General features: G+C 40.9%; 1 protein-coding gene across 1 annotated transcript; it reads right to left on the bottom strand.

Annotated features, from left to right (window-relative positions):
* Window positions 1–12,560: 12,560 nt before the first annotated feature.
* Window positions 12,561–18,676, bottom strand: LOC120435229 (NACHT, LRR and PYD domains-containing protein 3-like). Its single transcript, XM_039604347.1, has 6 exons — window positions 18,636–18,676; window positions 18,230–18,475; window positions 15,440–15,475; window positions 14,586–14,759; window positions 14,169–14,323; window positions 12,561–12,577 (listed from the first exon to the last, which is right to left on the bottom strand). Exons 1-6 carry the CDS (start codon window positions 18,674–18,676, stop codon window positions 12,561–12,563), a joined length of 669 nt encoding a protein of 222 aa, XP_039460281.1.
* Between the last annotated feature and the right edge of the window lie 2,215 nt (window positions 18,677–20,891).

Here is a 20,891-nt window from a genome sequence, read left to right as displayed (position 1 = left end):
TTTCCAGGCTGGATGCTGTTTGCAGGGAGAACTGAATGAAACTCTCCTGCACCTCAGCGCTGAGGTCCACACCTGTGAACACAGATGAGGTTAATCTGCTGCAGCACGTAGAGCTTTACTGATCAGCAGAACAGGTTCAAAGGATTCAGCAGAGCGTAGAATCAGAGCTAAATGCCACATTACCATAGAGTTTGTTAATAACAGCTTTCTTTCCCCTTTGTCTTGATGGAATGAATCAGGGATACTCGTCATACTTCACCTCAACCAAGTCACTGAGATACTCCAGCCTGACAAAGCAGCAGAAATGAAATGATGAAGCAGAAACAGCAAACAGATGGTTCAGTTGTGTTTCTCTCTCTGTGTGTGCGCTCACGCCCACTTGTGAACTTTCCACATACCTCAGTTTGTTTCTCCAACATGAGCCATTAGGGCTGCAAAAACATCACTAACACATGAATTCTTTCTCTTTGTTGTTATCACGTGTGATTATATGTTTTAAGTTTCTTTCATTTACGAGTTCTTGTATAGTTAAGTGTAACTAGACTTCTATGGGACGTAAGTTATTGTTTTGTATACAGATCTGTACAAAGGATGTAAACACTTGATTAAAAGGAGATCTCAGCTGTGTTGTTATGAATAGACTTCAATGTATTTGTTAAAAAAGAGAATAAAGCAAAGTATTTTAGCTGTTTGGGTTGCCAGCAAATGGTTCGATTCAGTTTTATTTCTATGGAGTCAAATAATAACAGAGGCCCTAGAATAGCCCTGAGTTTGTCCAGGTGACACTCCTCTGAAGAACAAATACAAAGAGGAATAAGGGGATTAGTTTTCAAGTTTTGTTTCTTTCAAAATAAAAGCTGAAAGTACCATGTTTTGAAAGCATGATAATATTTTCAGCCAGGATGCCGTCTCCAAGGAGACCTGCACCTCAGCGCTGAGGTCCACATCACGCCCTGTGAAACCACAGATATAAATCTGCTGCAGTGAGAAGAACTTTACCCAACACAAGTGTAGAGTTAGAAATTTGACTTTACCATCCAACCTGTTAACAACAAAGCTTTCATTGCCTCTGTTGTTGATGGTGTGAGTCATGTAGTACTAATCATACTTCACATCAGCCATGCACAGAGTATCTCCAGGCTTTCAATAATAAAGCCAAGGAGATGATGTGAAAATAGCAATAGTAAAATATGCATCATAATCAGTTGTATGTGTCAACTATGTGGCACCTCAGTCTTGTTGGCATGAAGAAAAGTTGTGTAACATGTAGCATAAGGGCTGCAAAGACATCATTTAAACAGCAGTCATCTATCAGTCGTAACGTATCTCCTCTGTTAAATAATTAAATGTCCGTTCTCCATCTCTGTCCTCTCACAGCTCGGCGTATACCAACTCCAGCTGTGGTAACCATGGCTGTGCCCATCAACACACTGAAGCTGAGAAGCCACCCGTCACTATGGCGACTCCAATAGGGTTACCTGTCAACTGTGGACACATGAAAGGAAAACAGAACAGAAAAATAGAGCCATCCTTCCACTGACACTGTTTCTGATGAGGCTTCATTGAGCAGCAGATGGATCCCTCAGCTCATCTAATCGTCCTATTTCTGAACACATGACTCTCAGTAACTGTTAATCTGCTGTAGCTCTTTAACTCTTCCACTTCTGTTTTTGTAATCTCTTAGTTTCCTCATTTTCTTAAGGTGGCACTGCACACCAAATCCAGAGTCAACATGCTGTTAATGGAGTTGAACCTGTAATGGAGTTTGATTTAAACCAATCTAAGCAATTAAGTGAATGATGATGAGTAAAGAAATGATGGCGGAGGTGGTGGATGAAGACCCGCACAGCTGTGGTTGGCTCCTCGTATACAGCAGAGTGAGGTTGTGTTTGCACATTATTATAAAACCATGTTCACTATATATTTTAGCTGCAGACAGTAACATTATTTGTTTTGCTGTGGTGATGTTATTGCACTTTGGTAAAATGGGAAAACGATCATTTCTTGCTGTTATTCACACATTATTCCAAGACCCTCAACACAACCCTTGTAGTCCAACCATATAAAGACAAATAAATAGTTGTGTTTGCAGCAGCTCATGAACATGAATCATTCCACATTACTTTAAAAATTATTGTAAACTAAACTGGAATAAATTAGTGTTTATATAGTTTTGTCTCAGCTGTTTATACACAGTGTTTCAGTTCTTATCAGAGTCCCACCGTCTCACATGTGATGAACCTTTAGCTCTGCTGTAAGCGTGTTGTTAGACCAGGTTTCCCTCATTGAAAAAATAATCTCTCATTAGATTAGATAAAGGATATGGTGTCGAAGACATAGAAATGCTTATTATGGGTTCACTTGATGTCATTGAAAAGATGCACATAGGTAACGTGTAGGCCATCCAGCTCTGAGGTTTATCTTCTCACCTCGAGTCTGCGACACTCTCTCCATGTCCTCTCAGATAAGGGCAGTGTTGGGGAGTAATGGAATACATGTACCGGCATTACGTATTTAAAATACAAAATATGAGTAACTGTATTCCGTTACAGTTACCGTTTAAAAGGGTGGTATTTAGAATACAATTCTTTTGTTGAAATGAATGGATTACACAGCTGTCTTTTCCTGTTTCATATGTTTGGCTATGCCCTCTCTATATTTCGTAGTTCCACACCGGTGGAAAACCAAACCAAACACGCATTAAGAGGCTCAAATGCCCATGTCTCAATCTAGTGTCTCATAATGACATGAAGAAATATTTATAATGATTTAATATGAAGGCAATAGCAGAGTGTTACAGGCATAGCCTTAAAGAATGTAGCCTCATGGGCAGTGTAGTCTGTGCTGTAGGGAGAATGGACTACCATACCCGTTATGTGTCTGTGAGTGATGGAGGGTGTTACAACCCGTCTAGGGCCAGGCAATAACATGAACGAGGCACTCGCTTCCCCCCCAAGACCCAAGCAGCCACAAGAAACAAATCCGTTCGTTATATTGTGATTTATTTACAAGGTGGAAGAAAGAAGAGGAACAACAGAACGGGAGTGTCAACACTTCAGGGTGAGCCAAGGCCAAAATAATAAACAAAACAAATCTACACAAATCCCGCACCCCTGACCTTACCAAAACAAAGTCAAAAATAAAGACAGAGTCTGACCTCCTTAACTAATTCAAAACAGGAGAAAACGGGTAATCAAAAGAAACGGCAGCTCACCCCACAACTTTTCAGACAACACTGCAGCCAACGACTGCCACAGGTACACTGCTGGGTGCTGAGGGGAAACGCGAGGACCTCTCCAGCTGTAGCACTCCAGCCTCCTTTTAATGGGCGGGTCCTCCAGCTGGAACCAGTCGCGTCAGGGCGGTGTATCCACGCACCAATCGGAGCAGAGCCCTGGCACAGCTGAATTAACATAAGCAAATATTACCTGCCCAGAACAAACACATGAAAATACAAGTTCGTAACAAGGGAGAAAAAGGAAAAGTACGAGCTGTCACCGACCAGAAACGGGAGCTGGATGCATGTAAATATAATAATAACCACAGCAGCCAAAAAGAGTGCCTGACGAGCCCAGTTGTAAGTAAGTTTGTGGGTCATATCGGACACATCAGCAGCTCTTTGGAGACAAAGAGATCATTTGTAACCTTCACTAAAGCCGTTTCTGTGCTGTGATGAAACCTGACTGAAACTCTTCAAATAAGCCATTCCTCTGCAGATGATCTGTTAGCTGTTTGACAACTACTTTTTCAAAAAGGTTAATATGAAAGGAGTATAATGCTGGCACAAACACAAAGTGATAAATATACTTGCTCTCATTTCTTTATCTATAACCTCTTTATAAATCCTGCTCCCTGCCCTCTTTTTACTAATAAAGTAAATATTATATTGGCTGGATGTGATTATTGGGGGGGGGAGTATTTTTAAATGCTCAAATTATGTAATTCACTCTAACGATTGTACATACAACTTAAAAGATACTGCTTTCTATAAAAGTGCTAAATTAAATTATCAATCTGCATTAGAACTTAAGCAGTAAGCATTAACAGTCTTCTATATGCAGACCAACAATAAACAATGGTGCTGCTCGTAAACAGGTGACCAACCCACGGCACAATGCTAATGCTACGTAAGCTAGTGGCAGCCGCGATTCTTTAGCGACCCGCTTCAACCTGCCTTTAAACTTAGCCAGCAGATACATCACCTAGATACATCAGTTCCACACAATATCCCTGCTGGTGACAACTTACTGAAAGAATTATGCTGGGGTTTTCCCGTAAGTGGCAACTTCCTGTTGTTCCCCATTTCGCCTTCTTTTTCTTCCCAGACAGAAAACCAGACACAAGATTAGTTCCCCCCTCCACTCTGTCATTTTCACTTTTTTGTCTCAGGGCTCACCATGTCCTAAACTCGGTTTGACTTGACACATATAAACCTGCTTGTGTAGCCTCTGCCTCACATGTAGATACAGCTACAGGTTTCTCTGTCAGTCAGACTGAAACAGTGTCCTGACAGGCAGGTGCTGTGACAGATCATCTAACATAGATCAGGTCTGCTACATGTTGTTAGATAAGTGCCGCTGCCTATCATGTCCTGATGTTTCTCTAGCTGTGTCCCAAAACGTCGGCTGCATCCTCCGGAGGCCGCATTTGAAGGCCGATTACGTCACAGCCAGGCGACGAAGGCTGTCCCAATTCGTCGACTCCTTCAAATGCGGCCGACAAATGCGTCCTTCATTTTCCCGAATTTGAAGGATGGGTCGGGTGTGTCCTTCGTGGCCCACCATATCCCAGAATTCATAGCGCGGCCCAGCCAAATTTCAGCTGCCAACAATGGCGGCCGCTACTAAGTTTTAAAATTAGTCTTATTAATCTTTCTGGGTCACAAAATAAACTTTTAACATATTTTCAGGCGAGAAAGTAGCTGTGCAAATTACAAATATCTGCTTGGTTTATCAAGACATCGTATATTTGCAAAAGTGTGCCGACGTTTTCGGAGACGTCTGTTACCCACCCGCTCGATAACAAGCCGGGGGGGTTCAATGGTCACTCCAGCCGGCGAGAGCAGCGGACTCCCGGCTTCATCGTTTTCAGACCCCCGCTCTTTCGCTACTCAGGTTAAACATGATATATAAGTCACTCGGATGACTTAAAAATGTAATTGTTTGCCTTTTCGGTGTTTTATTTGTTCCGGAGTAAATTGGTTTGGCTGAGATCAAAATTATTAGATTATTAGATTAAATAAAACTTTATTAATCCATCGGGTGGGTTCCTCCGGGATTTTCACACAGCTGAATAAACATTAAACAGAAAACTGATTAAACAGAAGTGTGAGACGGTCGAGAATTTACGCCAGTATCCTGTTATATTTTAGATAGCAAGGAGCAGACGGCCGAGTTTATTAAACTCCACCGACACAGCGGTGACGCAAATCTGAAGGCTAGACCGTCCCATTTCACAGCCTCGCACTTCCGGCCTTCTCGGTCTTTGAAGGACCCGGCCCATGTAGACCGCGAAGGCCGGGTCCTCCGAAGGATGCAGCCGACGTTTTGGGACACAGCTTCTGTTATGTGACTCACTGGTTCAAGTGTGCTGTTTAAGTCTTCTAAACTCTGTTTTGGGCCTCAGAAATGCTCACTCTGTTTGTACATCACTTATTGTCAGCAATAGACTCAGGCTGTGTCCCAATTCAGGGGGCGTTTATCAATATGCGTACTTGTGCGCACTTGCGTTCTCGTGTACTCGTGATACGTCATCAGTCGGAGACCAAGTACTGTTCCAATTCGAAGTACGCATCATGCCGAGAACGCGAAAAAGTCCCGGATGTGTTCTCGATCCGCCCATTTTATCGAGCATGCATCGGTGTAGACTTGGGACAGCTATATATCCCAGAATGCATTTCGTCCAAAAATCAACAGCGGACTCCCGGCGCATCGTCCCCCCCCCCCCCCCCCGCTCGCGGAATTATCACTACTCAGGTTACAGAAACCCCAGCAGCTGTCTATAGTATTGAGTGTCCACTAGAATAGAAATAAAAGCGTTCTAACATCTCACCTGCTTGTTTTATTAAGGTATGTACACGTATGTACATGTACACTATTTTTATTAATAGAGGTTTCACTACTGAGGTTACAAATGATATATAAGTCACTTAGATCACTTCTAAATGTTAATGTTTGGTTTATTTCAGTGTTTTATTTGTTCCTGAGTAAACCGGTTTGGCTGTGATTACAGTTAAGCTTCATAACATGTTACTCACAGTTAAATTAGGAGGGACAGCAGTAAAAACTCGGACCTGTGACATCATCACGTGCGCTGGTGTTCCGACTGTACAAATCACGAGTCCGTGCTCGCGTGCGAGAATTGAGAACGGCCCACAAGTCCGTGCTCATTGCGTTCTCGGCGGGTGCGTACTCCCGCGCGTTCTCGGCGAGTACGTACTCACCGAGCACGCCGAGTGCGTGCATCGCTGCAGCGTTTGGGCATTGATAAACGGCCAGGGTCTGCACGCTTGAAGTACGCATTTCAAGTGCGAATACGTCACCGCCACGCGACGACGGCTGTCCCAATTCAAAGTGTACTCCAAAAAAAAAAACAAAAAAAACAAAAAACAAAAAACAAAGTGTACTCCAAATGCGCCGTCGATTTCCCCAAATATCAAGCGTGGTCCGGTGACATTAGTGATGTTTGTACTTTCAGCGTCAGCTTGGTTTTAAAGCCTCTACTTCTAAATATATATATGTGGCAGCACGAGGTGGAAATAAAGTAAATACTCTTCACAGTTTTAAAAAGACAACGCCACCCTGGGAATTTCACCCAGAGAATACTGGAAGTAACACTAAATCACCAAAAAGGCACTTAGGTTCGCTATACTCAGTACAGAGACGAGGTTCAATGATAAACAAATTGACAATTTATTGATAATTATTTAAAACACCATATAAAAGCACAATCATAAATATTCATGTACAAATATGCTTAAAAAAGGTATTCAGAGCTGAGGCTTACCAGTGGAGGGCAGGGATGCCACAGACAAACTCAAAAAAAGAAAATACACCAAGACACCAGTGCAGCACACTATCACACACTCACACTAATAAATTAAACAAGGCAGGTGTATACACTCAGAGGATCCCACCACCAAGGCACCCTGGTCTCCTCCACGTCGGCACTCCGCATCTGAATAAAAGAAACAAAAGAAAATTTTAATATATTACAACAAACTAATGTGTAACGCTGGGGGATAACCAAACTGCAGGACCACACTGGTGATCTGCAGCTAAAAAAAAGGGCCTCCCACCAGTGGCGTAACAAAAATCCAAACTACAAATCAAACATTAAAACAACATACAATCTGGATAAAACTCTAAAATATGGAGCAAACGGAATCGCCGTAGTGCTCCGACTTGCCGTCTGCACGGCTATAAGTTAATTATCCAGTCAGTCAATCAGTATGCGCGCCGGCCGACCCGCGTGGCATGCATATGGCCGTTGTCCACGCCGACGTCCACTTTAAAGGCTGGCAGCAGCAGCAAAGAAACTTCGCAGCCGGAACAGACAGTAAAAGTAAAGTAAAACAAAGCAAAGCATCACAGCAAAGCAAAGCAAAGCAAAACAAAGCAAAGCAAAACAAAGCAGCAGCACTTCAGTTCACGTAGCTTGGCGCAAAACTCAGGCCCACACTTCCTGCAAAGCATAATAAATAATTACTATAAAAGAACAACAGAAGGCAGAGAGCGTAACAGAAGTTGATTACATACCAAGTAAGCCGTGTCATAAAACGTAAGCAGAATGGCTCAGAGGAGGCTTCTACAGCTACGACCTACAAACAATAGCTGTTTACCATCAAGCAAAGTAATATATACACTACAATGAGTAAACACCTACCAGCTGCGATGGAGGCTTCGGAAAAGTAACCCGCAACTAAGCTCAGCAACACCAACAGGAAGTCAGGTGACCAAAAAGGAGGTCACAGGTAAGCGATCCAGGGACACTCAAATGGCCACTATTTATACTAGCGCCCCCTAATGCGCCAGGCTGAAAGTGGGTTGGACCGAGGGATAACATTCATCCTGCCACATATATATAGTCGACCTTAATCTTACAGAGAATGTGATGATTTTATGGATAATTAAAGTCAGTCATAAATCCACAAACACAACAAGCTGAAAGTCAGTGATGCTGCTCGGTTTGCAGTCCTGAATATGACGGCACAAGCAGGATTCACTGCACTGTTAATGTTAGCTATGTTATATTGCTGCCTCTGTTCGGTGGTGTCGAGCCAAACGGACTTTAACGTGTGTTTGAACGAGCTGACGGTTCACTCGTTAAGCTGAAAGAAAGATGCTTTAATCACAGGAGTCACACATGTGTCCACTGGACCATCTGGAACTCTTCTTGTTTAGCACTCGTAATAACACAAACACTAAATCCTCCTTCTCTTGTGCTGTTTTGTAGCAGTGTGTACACCTGAGACTGTCACCTGTCTGTCTGTCCTGCACTCTCTCTCTGTTTCTTTCTCTCTGATTGTGGAATAAAAGTATGAACATGTATTTATAAGTTACACTTGTGTTTGAATCCTGCAGCTTATCACACATTTGATTTCCATGTGTGACAACTGCAAGTGTCCAGAGTGAGGACAGACTGAGGGACCCACTGCTGCACATCATCTGTGAGGCTTTGCACCCCTGATGATCCACCAGGACAAACTCACAGTGTGTGAGGAAGAGGAGGAGGAAGAGCCAGCAGCAGCTGACAGATGGAGAGAATAGACAGACTGTTCCCTGTTTGTGAAGGACTGCTAGGAAAGTTTAACATAACTAATTGTCTGTCCTGAATCAGTCTTATTAGGTAATGTTCAAATAATGTTATCATCCCAGTGTTTTCAGTGTGGGAGAAAGTACTCAGGGCCTTCAAGTTACACACTATGAAAGGCAGCAACAAGTTTAATATTCAGAAACCTAAAGTATGTATCAGCAGCAGAATGGAGCTAAAAATAAATGTTTGTTTCAGTTCTATGAAGCTTTGAGTATTTTGGATTAGTAGCACTGCTGTGTTTGTCGCATCATATTGCTGTAATTGTTTATATGCTTTATATATTCTGAGCTAAGTTGATCTATAGTGTTACATCATATTCTATAAGGATGTTATGTGTTTGTAGACTTTCTGCCCAGTTTGACCCATTTAGCAGAAGTCAGCCTGTTTAAGGCTCTGATATCTATTCTGTATGACTTAAAGCAGTTATGACATGCTCTGATTTTCTCACCCAATAAAGGAATATTTAATATATCAGTCTACTCTTCATTCTATCAGAAACAGTTATCACAGCTGGGACATTATGTTTTTACACATATATGTAAGCATTGAGCCAAATTTAATAATGCCAACATATTAAAAGAACAATATTTGTCTTTTATGTATAACACATCTATATAAACACTGTCACAGGTACTTGTCTTTGAGTGAAGATTTAAGGTGATAGGAAATATAAATAACTGCAACTTGAATCTTTGACCCAGAGTTCAAGCTCACTGCTGTAATATATCCTGTAAAATATATAATATCTATCTATCTATATATATATATATATATATATGTGTGTGTGTGTGTGTGTGTGTGTACCATAACAATCTGACAATACATATAATATTGGCCATATTATATTAACATTACCAAAGTGAGATGACTTTAGTCTCATGAACAACATTAGCTAATTGTCATTTACTAACTAATCTTAAATGACTGTTCAGTACAGACATGAAGCTCAACTATCATGTTTTACAGTCCTGTGGTCTCAACTAATCAAAGTGATGTCATGACAAAAATGAATGACCAACAAAACATTTTTTCTCCTTCATTTCTGTCACACAAAGCTGTATGACACGTTTCTCGCGGTTAGTATCATGGTTGCTAGGCAACCTGAACAGCGCGACAAGGGCTAGACCGTCCCATTTCACAACCCTCTCACTTCCGCACTTCCCGTACTTGTAGTACGCACCGTCCGTAGTACGCGTAGTGTGCGTACTTCAAGCGTGCATACCCTGAATTGGGACACAGCCTCATTCTGCTTTGTGGCAATAAACACATGTGACATCACTTCCTCTTTGTTTTTGATGCAGCGTTTTATCAAATTAGAGATGCATGAAAAACAATGAAACAGCTTCTAAAAGTTTGACATCAAAGCAAATCTAATGTCATCAAATTCCAACAGATTCTTCACCAGGACCCTTTGTGATAGTTTTCATGTTTCATACAAACCAAAGTGATACACAACATATGCAGTGCTATACACACATATTTACATGTTTCTAAGAGTTTGATAACCAAGCTGTTACCAGCATCATGCACTGTGTTCTTCTTCAACATGCAAAAAACACAAGAATAGTTTCAAATGAGGATTGAAGCCTTTGCTGTTTATTAGATCAGCCACATGCTTTATGATCCCTCAATACATTCAGATTCTGCATAGAACTGCATTCAAAACTATTGAGCCAATATTTTCAGCTTCTATGGCTGAAACATTTCCAAATGATGAGCTTCCAACAATGACTAAAACAGTAAGAGCATGTGGAGAGTTTGGAAACATCCCATTAAGAAAGAGAAATCAAACATTTGGATTCATTTTAATGAGCTCAGACTTGTTGACAATGCAGAGGAGCTGGTTGTGAACTCAGCTTTAGAGAAACACAACATACTGAGATTCACTGTGAAGCTTTGAGTGGAAAAAGACAGAAAAACAACATGTGGATCCTGTAATAATGGGAGCTTCCATCTTTAAAGGACTGAAGAGGAAGAAGTTTACAAGGAATCAATAAGAAGAGTTTCAAACATCAACTGATTGAATCCATGAATCTGAAAAATGTTTGTGAGTGAAAGAGACAGACATGTACAGACTGAACTATCTGTTCAACAGTCAGAGTGTTTCTCTAACAGGAGACACTCTTTACTCTCAGCACAGGGACACTGAGGAACCAGAAGACCAGTCATAAAATCCAAACCCAGGATAAAGAGTTTGAGTGAATGTGGTGTTGAAGGTGTGGAGGTGGATCAGAGAGTCAGAGGAGACTCTGTAGAAGGACAGAGTGCCAGCAGGACAGTCCACATACACTGCTGCTCTGTTAGAGACAGAGGAGGAGGAGGAGGAGGAGGAGGAGGAGATGAGTGTTGATCTGTTATTATGATAAACACAAACAGGTATATCAGTGCAGTACAGACTCCAGGACTGATCATTCCATCCAAACTCACAGCCACTTTTTCCTTTCCTTCTGATTCTTCTGTAACTCACTGATATATAAACGTCTCCTCTCCACTCGACCTCCCAGTAACAGCGACCAGTCAGACCATTTCTACACAGCAGCTGTTCACAACCATCAAATCTGTCTGGATGATCAGGATATGACTGAACCTCCTCCACACGTGTCACCTTCCTGTTGTTGTCAGACAGTTGGAGCTTTGTGTTCACTGTGTTTGTGTCGATTGTGAGTTGACAGGAATCTGATGGAGAGAACAAACACAATCCAGCTGCAGTTATTGATCCATCATCTGTTCATTGATTGACACTTTGGTGATGACTCCTGACATGATGAAGATGGTTGAATGTGTGCAGCTTTGTTTTCATGAATCCCATTAAAAACACACTTACACTTCCTCAGACCTGGTCTCAACCATCGGACTCCAGCAGGCTCCACCCTGAAAGGAGGGGTCAGAGCAGTCAGCATGCACACATGGACATTACATGGCTCTCACACACACACAGTTACACACTGATAAAGGAACAGTCCAACATTTTCAAAAACGCAAACATGGATCAACTGCTGATGACTTGGATTGATCTTGGATCTGTCAGTAGCTGGAAAGGACATGTCTCTGCCTTTGCTGCCAGCTCTTGGTGTCGTGGTGGTTGTATGACCTCTGACCTCCAGCCTAATGCTGGAATTGAACTCAGGACCTTATTGCTATGGGGCAACAGTGCTATCCACTATGCCACTGTACTGCCCCTCTGCTGGAAGTCTGAAAATTTATTTGTCATTAAGATCACTTCCAGTCTGAGTTATTTTCACATTACTGGCAATTGAATGGAGACAAACTGCGAAGTAGAAAATCATTATTTTATAGTGTGTATTGGCCTTTTAGAGCACATTTGGACCTTTGCCTCTGAGGAACTGTAGAAACGCAGGGCTGCTTGCCTTACAGAAATTTTACAGAGAACATCTCCCTGTAGTTTTCAGCTTCTCCCACTGTTCTGATTATATATATATTTTTTTCTTTTGACAAAGTTCAGTTAACAGTTTTAAGTGGATGTTTTAAGCTAATATAAATATGTCTTATGTCTCCGAATTCATAGTTTGATTGAATCTGAAACAGTCTCAGATAAAGAAATATATTTTTCACAAAATACTGTTCTGCTATATAATGAGATATATGCCCTTAGCCCCTCCCACCAGAGATGGGAATAAGGAGTGAAGGTAACAGATATTTAACAAAATCAGACATCCTCACTTTGGAGCATCATTTTAAATGAATATGATTGGCAAAAAACTCCTTTTCCTCCCTTTCAATCTGATTCAAATCAGATGAATATCTGAATAGACACAGAAATTGGACAGTTAAATTTGACAGTTAAATCGGACAGTAGTAGGACCTGACAGGGGAATGATAGCTGTTTTTGTGAATTAAAATAAGTACAAGAGTAATTAACTCACCCTACATCCCTAAACTGTTAAATCTGTGATTTAAAATCCAGCTGTAGATCAGCAGTACTAATTCAAATTGACTGCACCATTAAACATACAAATATCTAAACAAATGGAGTATAAATGGTGAGCAAAAGTCAGTTATCATTATTTATCCTGAAAAACATCTTCTAGGAGAATGTCTATTTATTATTCAGCTAGACTAATGCATGAAGAATACAGGAAGTGAGTGAAGGAGACAGAAAATGTTTCCAGCTTATTCCCCTCTATCAGACATTCTCTCCGTACCTGAGAGTGTCCAGTTTCCAGCCTGGATCCTTCAGTCCAGCCGACAGCAGCTTCAGTCCTGAGTCTCCTGGATGATTGTAGCTCAGGTCCAACTCTTTCAGATGGGACGGGTTGGAGCTCAGAGCTGAGGCCAGAAACATACACACTTCCTCTGTGATCAGACAGCCTGACAGACTGTAAATACACAAAACAATCCATCCGTGAACAATTCACTGAAGGTTTGTCTTTGTTTTGCCTTTTTTTTTTTCAGAGACAGTGTGTCAGGGCTTCGTGTGTGGATTAGAGGAAGAGAGGACCCAAAAGCAGGACATCAATGACAAGACCATGAACAGAGGAAAAAGAGGACTTAAATACAAAGGCTAATGATGTTGTGTACACAGCTGAACATAATGAAATAGGAAATGGAACATGTGAAAAAAAATTAGTGAACATGAACTGAAAACGCTGGGTCAAAGACCCAGGAACCCTGATACAATGATATCATTCATTTCATCCATTCAATTCAAGTTAGCTTTATAAAGCAACAACCGATATAAAAAGATGGCTCAAGTAGCATGTGACTCTAATGATATTATTGCAGCATCAAGTGACCAATCCATAGGGTTTATTGGCACCTTAAGGATGCAGTTTGAGAGTCTATACAGATCCTATAGAATTATATGCAACTATAAGGTCTATAACTTATGACGTGGCCTGAAAATTCAGGACTTTGTATAAAAAACATTTTAACTTTGATTCTGATTACCAGGGAGCTCTAAAGGAGAGGTCCCTGTTAGTACTCTCACTGCAGCATTTTGGATCAACTGAAGGTTTTTCAGGCAGTTTTTATACAACCTGATAGATAATTTGAATCCAACCTAGAAGTTATAAGTATGTCACTCAGTCTTTTAAAAACACTATGGGAAAAGATATTTTAAATTATTTTAAAATTTTATCAATATTGATCACAGGAAGGAAGGACATAACTTGATCTAAAAGAAATACAAGATTTTGTTCAGTCTCATGAGACTCCTTTAATAAAAAGTTATGAATTTTCTGAAAATTACGAACAGTAATTCAGTCTGATAATTCTACCAAAAGGTAAATGAAATGTACATACAGTGTTTTACTATTTTATCAGTAATTTAATACAGATTCTAAATAACGCAGAGTGGAAAAGACTGAATCCTGACCTGATACTTTGTAGAGTACAATGTGGACTCTCCAGTGCAGCTGACAGTAGCTTTAGTCTTGAATGATCCAGGTCATTGTTAGTCAGGTCCAACACTTTTAGGCTAGAGGATTGGGAGCTGAGAACTGAAGAAAGAATTTCACAGCTTCTTTGTGACAGGTTACAGATACCCAGTCTAAAAAAAGAACAACATGAAGACAAACACACCGAAATTAAAGTATATTGATGTGCAGTAAGGAGTTACTAGATTTGGCAACATGCAATGTTGATTTACTGGCTAGAACTGCTATCACCTTATTTTAAACACATCAAAAACATGGCACTTTACTGTGACTTATAAACAATGACAAACAGTAAGACACATCTACAAATGGATGATTCTGACCTTTTGTAACTATGAATTAAATATGTAATGACAAATAAGACTTTAATCTGACCTCAGAGTTTCCAGTGTACACTGTGGACTCTGCAGGGCAGCAGACAGAAGTTTCACTCCTGAATCTTGTAGGTTGTTGTTACTCAGGTCCAGGTCTCTCAGACTAGAGGACTTGGAGCTGAGAACTGAGGACAGAGCTTCACAGCCTTTGTCTGACAGGAAAAAATCATTCAATCTAGAAATAAAGAACAGAGAAAAGCATAACCACTGAAATGAAATATCTTGATGCATGCTCAATCATCCAGGTAAGAAAATCCCCGAAAATTGACTCTACTCATCTGGATGTTGTGTTTTCTTTGGCAAAACGTCTCTGAGTTCTCTAACTAAAGTTTTAAACAACTGTATAAAAAGACTCCGAAAGAAGGACGGCCCCAGCACACGGCAATGTTGCTGCAAAATGACGACGGAGTTGGAGTGACGGAGTAATAATCGCAAAGATTTTTCTTTATGTGCAAAGACTTTTTAAATATCCTCCACAGTGATGTGAAAGATTCCTTTATAGTTTTAGGATGTCCCCTCTCTTAGTTCTTCCTGTTAGGGGTGGAAAAAACAGTTATTAACCACTTATTAGGTTTAAGGAGATTTACTGTTTCAAATAGGAGCAGGTAGGTTTTGAAAGCTTTCAAAGCTCAAGTAAATCATAATTTAAAAACTGTATTTTGTATTTACTTGGCTTTGTCCAATATTAAAATTTCTTTCATGATCTGAAACATTTAAGTGTTACAAAAACAAGAAAAAACAAAAAACAAAAAAAAGCCAGAAATAAAGGAGAAGACAAGGACTTTCTGTGAATACTATTTGACAGTAAGTACTACCAATTAATAAATTCAATGGTACAAACACATATTTCCTTACAAAGCTTTGTTGGAGGCTTTGACCACTGGCAGCAGCCTCAGAAGAGCCTCGTCTGAAGCAGAGTATTTCTTCAGGTCAAACACATCCAGATCTTCTTCTGATGACAGTAAGATGAAGACCAGAGCTGACCACTCAGCAGGAGACAGTTTATCTGTGGAGAGACTTCCTGATCTCAGGGACTGCTGGATCTCCTCCAGTAGAGAACGATCATTGAGTTCATTCAGACAGTGGAACAGATTGATGCTTTTCTCTCCAGACAGATTCTCACTGAGCTTCTCCTTGATGTACTGGACTGTTTTGCGATTGGTCTGTGAGCTACTTCCTTTCTGTGTCAGCAGACCTCGTAGGAGAGTCTGATTGGTCTGCAGTGAAAGACCCAGGAGGAAGCGGAGGACCAAGTCCAGGTGTCCATTTGGACTCTGTAAGGCCTTGTTCACAGCACTCTGGTGGAGAGAGTATATTTTCCGTGTATTAAATAATTTAGACCACGGGAAGATTATTTGTTGTTGTTCCAGCAGATCTATTCCAGAGTTGATGAAGGTCAGATGGACATGAAGAGCAGCCAGAAACTCCTGAACACTCAGATGGATGAAGCAGAACACCTTGTCCTGGTACAGTCCTCTCTCCTCTTTAAAGATCTGTGTGAACACTCCTGAGTACACTGAGGCTGCTCTGATATCGATGCCACACTCTGTCAGGTCTGATTCATAGAAGATCAGGTTTCCTTTCTGCAGCTGATCAAAAGCCAGTTTTCCCAGAGACTCCATCATCTTCCTGCTCTCTGGACTCCAGTGTGGATCTGTCTCAGCTCCTCCATCATACTTGACCTTCTTCACTTTGGCCTGAACCACCAGGAAGTGGATGTACATCTCAGTCAGGGTCTTGGGCAGCTGTCCTCCCTCTCTGGTTTCCAGCACATCCTCCAGAACTGTAGCAGTGATCCAGCAGAAGACTGGGATGTGGCACATGATGTGGAGGCTTCGTGATGTCTTGATGTGGAGATGATCCTGCTGGCCTGCTCCTCATCTCTGAATCTCTTCCTGAAGTACTCCTCCTTCTGTGGGTCAGTGAACCCTCTGACCTCTGTCACCATGCCAACACAGTCAGGAGGGATCTGACTGGCTGCTGCAGGTCGTGTGGTTATCCAGAGGTGAGCAGAGGGAAGCAGTTTCCCCCTGATGAGGTTTATCAGCAGCACATCCACTGAGGTGGACTTTCTAGGGTCAGTTAGGATTGTAGTTTTGTGGAAGTCCAGAGGAAGTCGACACTCATCCAGACCATCAAAGATGAACACAACCTGGAAGTCTTCAAAGCTGCAGATTCCTGCTTCTTTGGTTTCAGTAAAGAAGTGATGAACAAGTTCCACCAAGCTGAACTTTTCCTCTTTCAGCACATTCAGCTCTCTGAAAGTGAATGGAAACATGAACTGGATGTCCTGGTTGGCTTTGTCTTCAGCCCAGTCCAGGGTGTATTTCTGTGTTAAGACTGTTTTCCCAATGCCAGCCACTCCCTTTGTCAGCACTGTTCTGATTGGTTCATCTCTTCCAGGTGAGGCTTTAAAGATGTCTTCTTGTCTGATTGTTGTTTCTGGTCTGTCTGGTTTCCTGGATGCTGTTTCAATCTGTCTGACCTCATGTTCATCATTGACCTCTGCAGTCCCTCCCTCTGTGATGTAGAGCTCTGTGTAGATCTGATTCAGAAGGGTTGGGTTTCCTGCTTTAGCGATGCCCTCAAACACACACTGGAACTTCTTCAGCTTAGATTTAAGTTTACACCAACACTTTTGAAGAACCACTGAATTAAAAACAGCAAATAAGTTTATTACTTAGTTTAAAAAGTGTCAAGACGTTCTTTTAATTATTTATCTTTTTGCATCTTTGTGATAACTTTATCTTAAATTTTTTCAGACATTTGAGTCATTTCATCTCACATCAAATTAGGCCTTTTACTCAACCATCTCTGATTTCCATGAAGAAAAAATGCTACAAAATGTGGATGTGCATCCAAATTTAGGTATATGAAATTCTTTCAAGTCTTTTGAAAAAGAGACAGTTGATCTCCAGGCGGTTTCTTTTTTTCACAATGAAATTAGAGGCAATGTTTAAACATGAATACTATAAAAGATGAAAGCCTGAAATTCTTTATGCTGCATAAGAAGGACTCAGGATCGGGGGGTGTCACATTTTAATACATTTTTCAGAAATTCCAAACATTCAATTCACCCTCAAACATCACCTAAAGCTCTGTAACTGTGTGTCTTCTGTTTTTTGACTTGATGTGACTAAAGAATATCAATATTTAGGTTACTTCTGTTGCATACAGTGGCATAAAGTTAGAGATGATGAAGATGACCAAACACATGTTCACTCATTAGAGCTCACACTTTAGGCATACTGCTGACACTACCGAAATGCCATGTGGAACTAACAGAGCTCTGATTGGTCACTGGTCATTGGTCATTGCTCATGCTTCATTTGTTTCTGCCTTATCAAAGTCTACAGACAAACAGATCAGAAGTCTTACCTTCTGATAAACACAATGAAGCTTCCAGTTCAGAGGGACTGCCTGCTGGAGGAAAGTGCGCCTTGAATCATGAGCTCGTCTTTTAAAAAATAAAAACCTGCATGGCTTCAAAATAATGTAAATATAACATTTGTGCTAAATTATTTGAGGAGAAAAGACAAAATTAAAACTTAGCCTAAAACAGATTGTCACAGTTTATTTTATGAATGTGTTAATGTCGTGTCTGCATACTGTACTGACTGTTTAATGTTTATTTTTTCGTCTGACTGACCTTTTTTAATCTTCTCTAAAATCCACTTCACCACATCCATCACATGGTCAGTAGTGTATGTCTCCACCATAAGATCCACTGTTCTCATTCTGCTTGCTTTCTCTAGTCGGCTCTTTTTGATGGTTGTGAAATGACCTCCAGGTCCATTCTGTAGGTAAAAGCGGAAACGTTCCAGCTCCTCTTCTCCCAAATTATCCAACATGTTCAGCAGCTGCTCCTGAACAGATGCCTCCATCTTTGATCTGTAAAACATGAGACAGCATGTAAATCATAGTCTTATCATATCTACTATTTAGTATATTATACAGCAGATTATATGTTTAATCTGGATTATGGGAAAAACATATTTTTAGGAAGCATAACATCCAGTTTCACTGCTACGCAGATGACACCCAGCTCTACCTATCCTCCAAGCCCACAGCTACTCTCCCACCTACATCCATTTCTGACTGTTTAAGTGAAATCAAGGTCTGGTTTACGCACAACTTTCTTAAACTTAATGGCAATAAAACAGAATTCATTTTAATAGGCACCAGATCAAAACTGACTACAGTTCCAACCAGTCTTTCATTATCCATTGATAACTCTGTTGTCACACCCTCCCCCCAGGTTAAGAGTCTTGGTGTCATTCTCGATAGCACTCTGTCCTTCACAGCACATATAAATAATATCACTCGGTCTTCCTACTTTCATCTCCGTAATATTAACCGTCTTCGTCCCTCACTCACACCACACAGTACCGCCATACTTGTCAATGCTCTTGTCACATCTCGTCTGGATTACTGTAACTCTCTCTCTCTATGGTCTACCTCATAAATCCTCCATAAACTGCAGTTGGTTCAAAATACAGCTGCTCGTATTATTTCCAGAACCAGATCCACTGAACATATAACACCTGTTCTTAAACAGCTCCATTGGCTCCCAGTTCACCTCCGTGTCAATTTCAAGATCTTGCTTCTCACTTTCAAAGCGCTTCATAACCTCGCTCCTCCATATCTATCCGATCTTCTCCATACATACTCACCCCTTCGTACACTCCGCTCTTCTTCAGCTTCCCTTCTGTCAGTTCCACCTGCTCGCCTGACTACCATGGGACTCAGAGCCTTTAGTTGTTCTGCCCCGAGACTTTGGAATGCACTTCCACTTGCTCTACGGACCACACACTGTCTCACCTCTTTTAAATCACTACTCAAAACCCATCTGTTCAGAATTGCATACACCTGATCTGACTTAGGCCATTTTTACCTTGCTCAGTTTTTATATTTGCTTTTATGATTGTTTATGTCTAAATTTTATCTACCATGTTTGCTATATATACACATCTTTTTTAATGTTTTTTATGGTATTGTTTATGTGCTACTGTAAGGTGACCTTGAGGGTCTGAAAGGCGCCTATAAATAAAATGTATTATTATTATTATTATTAACATTGGATACTGAATTATAATGAATCAATGAGTAGATCTGATGTGCCCTCTTGAGGGAATACATATTTAAATTAATCGAATTTCAGCTCCAACACTGCTGTTAATATATAAATTAAAGAGGAACTTATACAAATGATCAAACTGTCAAAAGGAACCAAAGAGATCTTAATTTTTTTTAGAATTTAGCTTTTTATCAACTGATGTCTGTACTGATCACATTAGAACACATCACTTATTTAAAAACATGAACTATGAAGTCAAATAAGGAAAATAAAAGGAAAAGACTCCAGAATAAGATAAACATTCAAATTAGTTTTATGGAGATTTTCATATATACTGGCACCTGTTTAACATGAAGTTTCTAAATCTGCTCTAGAGTCAGGAATGTGGCACCAAGAAGGAATTCATCACAATCATAGTTATGACAATTATCTGATGATGAGATAACTCTGGTCCTTGAGATGGTTCAGCACACGCCACTTCACATACAAACGTAGAAGTGTGAGTGAAAAAGAGCTGACATTAAACATGATGGAGGATGTTGTTAGGTCTAATTGTTGAATGTTGCCATTGTGTTTCTTAAATTTGTACAGTCTTAGTTCAAGCAGTATTATCAAAGCTATTCCTTTGATCCTGAGCACCTCTAACCACTTTGTGTTGGGGGAGGTTTTATAGCAGATACATCCTATCTGGAAGATCTACTTCCTTTGATGTAAGCTTCCTGCGTTTACGACCCTTTGGTCAGCAGGAGGACACACACACACACACACACCTGCATGCATATACATACAGTGCCTTGTCTTTGTAACCAAAGGGGGTTGCGAGGGGAGGTGTTTTGTAAACTATTGTTTGAAGTTTGTCAATAAAAGCCAGCGAGAGGAGGCCCTCATCGGGGTCACTTCCATGCTGGACATAGACGAGGCCTCCCTTGCGCAAGTAATCGATCGATCGCTGACTGTCTTGTTTTCATTCATGATGAATAAGTCTCTAGAATTAGCGGGGTTTGTGGGAACAGACCCAACATTTATTTGGTCCTTCGAGCGGATCCCAACACATTGCCTCCATCGCGAGGAGAGGGAGAGGACGCCACCGCAACGTCTGGGATGATTGACGGAAAGCCCTGGTGCCTTGATGCTTGTCACCAGGCCGGGAAGTTTGCGTCTGAACTCCCTCGGGATGGATGGCGATTGACGGGATACAGAGACTCTTCCCATGAACGGAAACAACACGAA

The sequence above is a fragment of the Oreochromis aureus genome, linkage group 3, assembly GCF_013358895.1.
Source record: "Oreochromis aureus strain Israel breed Guangdong linkage group 3, ZZ_aureus, whole genome shotgun sequence".
NCBI classification, from domain to species: Eukaryota; Metazoa; Chordata; class Actinopteri; order Cichliformes; family Cichlidae; genus Oreochromis; species Oreochromis aureus.
This window is presented reverse-complemented; position numbering and strand designations above follow the sequence as displayed.

Bases quoted from the DNA above. Each gene is read 5' to 3' on its own strand.
- LOC120435229 (XM_039604347.1), bottom strand. From the start codon at position 18,676: ATGGATGTAGGTGGGAGAGTAGCTGTGGGCTTGGAGGATAG. The intron at 15,476-18,229 runs GTCAGACGAAAA...GGCTCTTCTGAG, and splicing joins GAGAAGATTAAAAAAGGTCA to GCTGCTGCCAGTGGTCAAAG. The intron at 14,760-15,439 runs GTAAGGAAATAT...CTTTATTTCTAG, and splicing joins AAAGCCTCCAACAAAGCTTT to ATTGAATGATTTTTTCCTGT.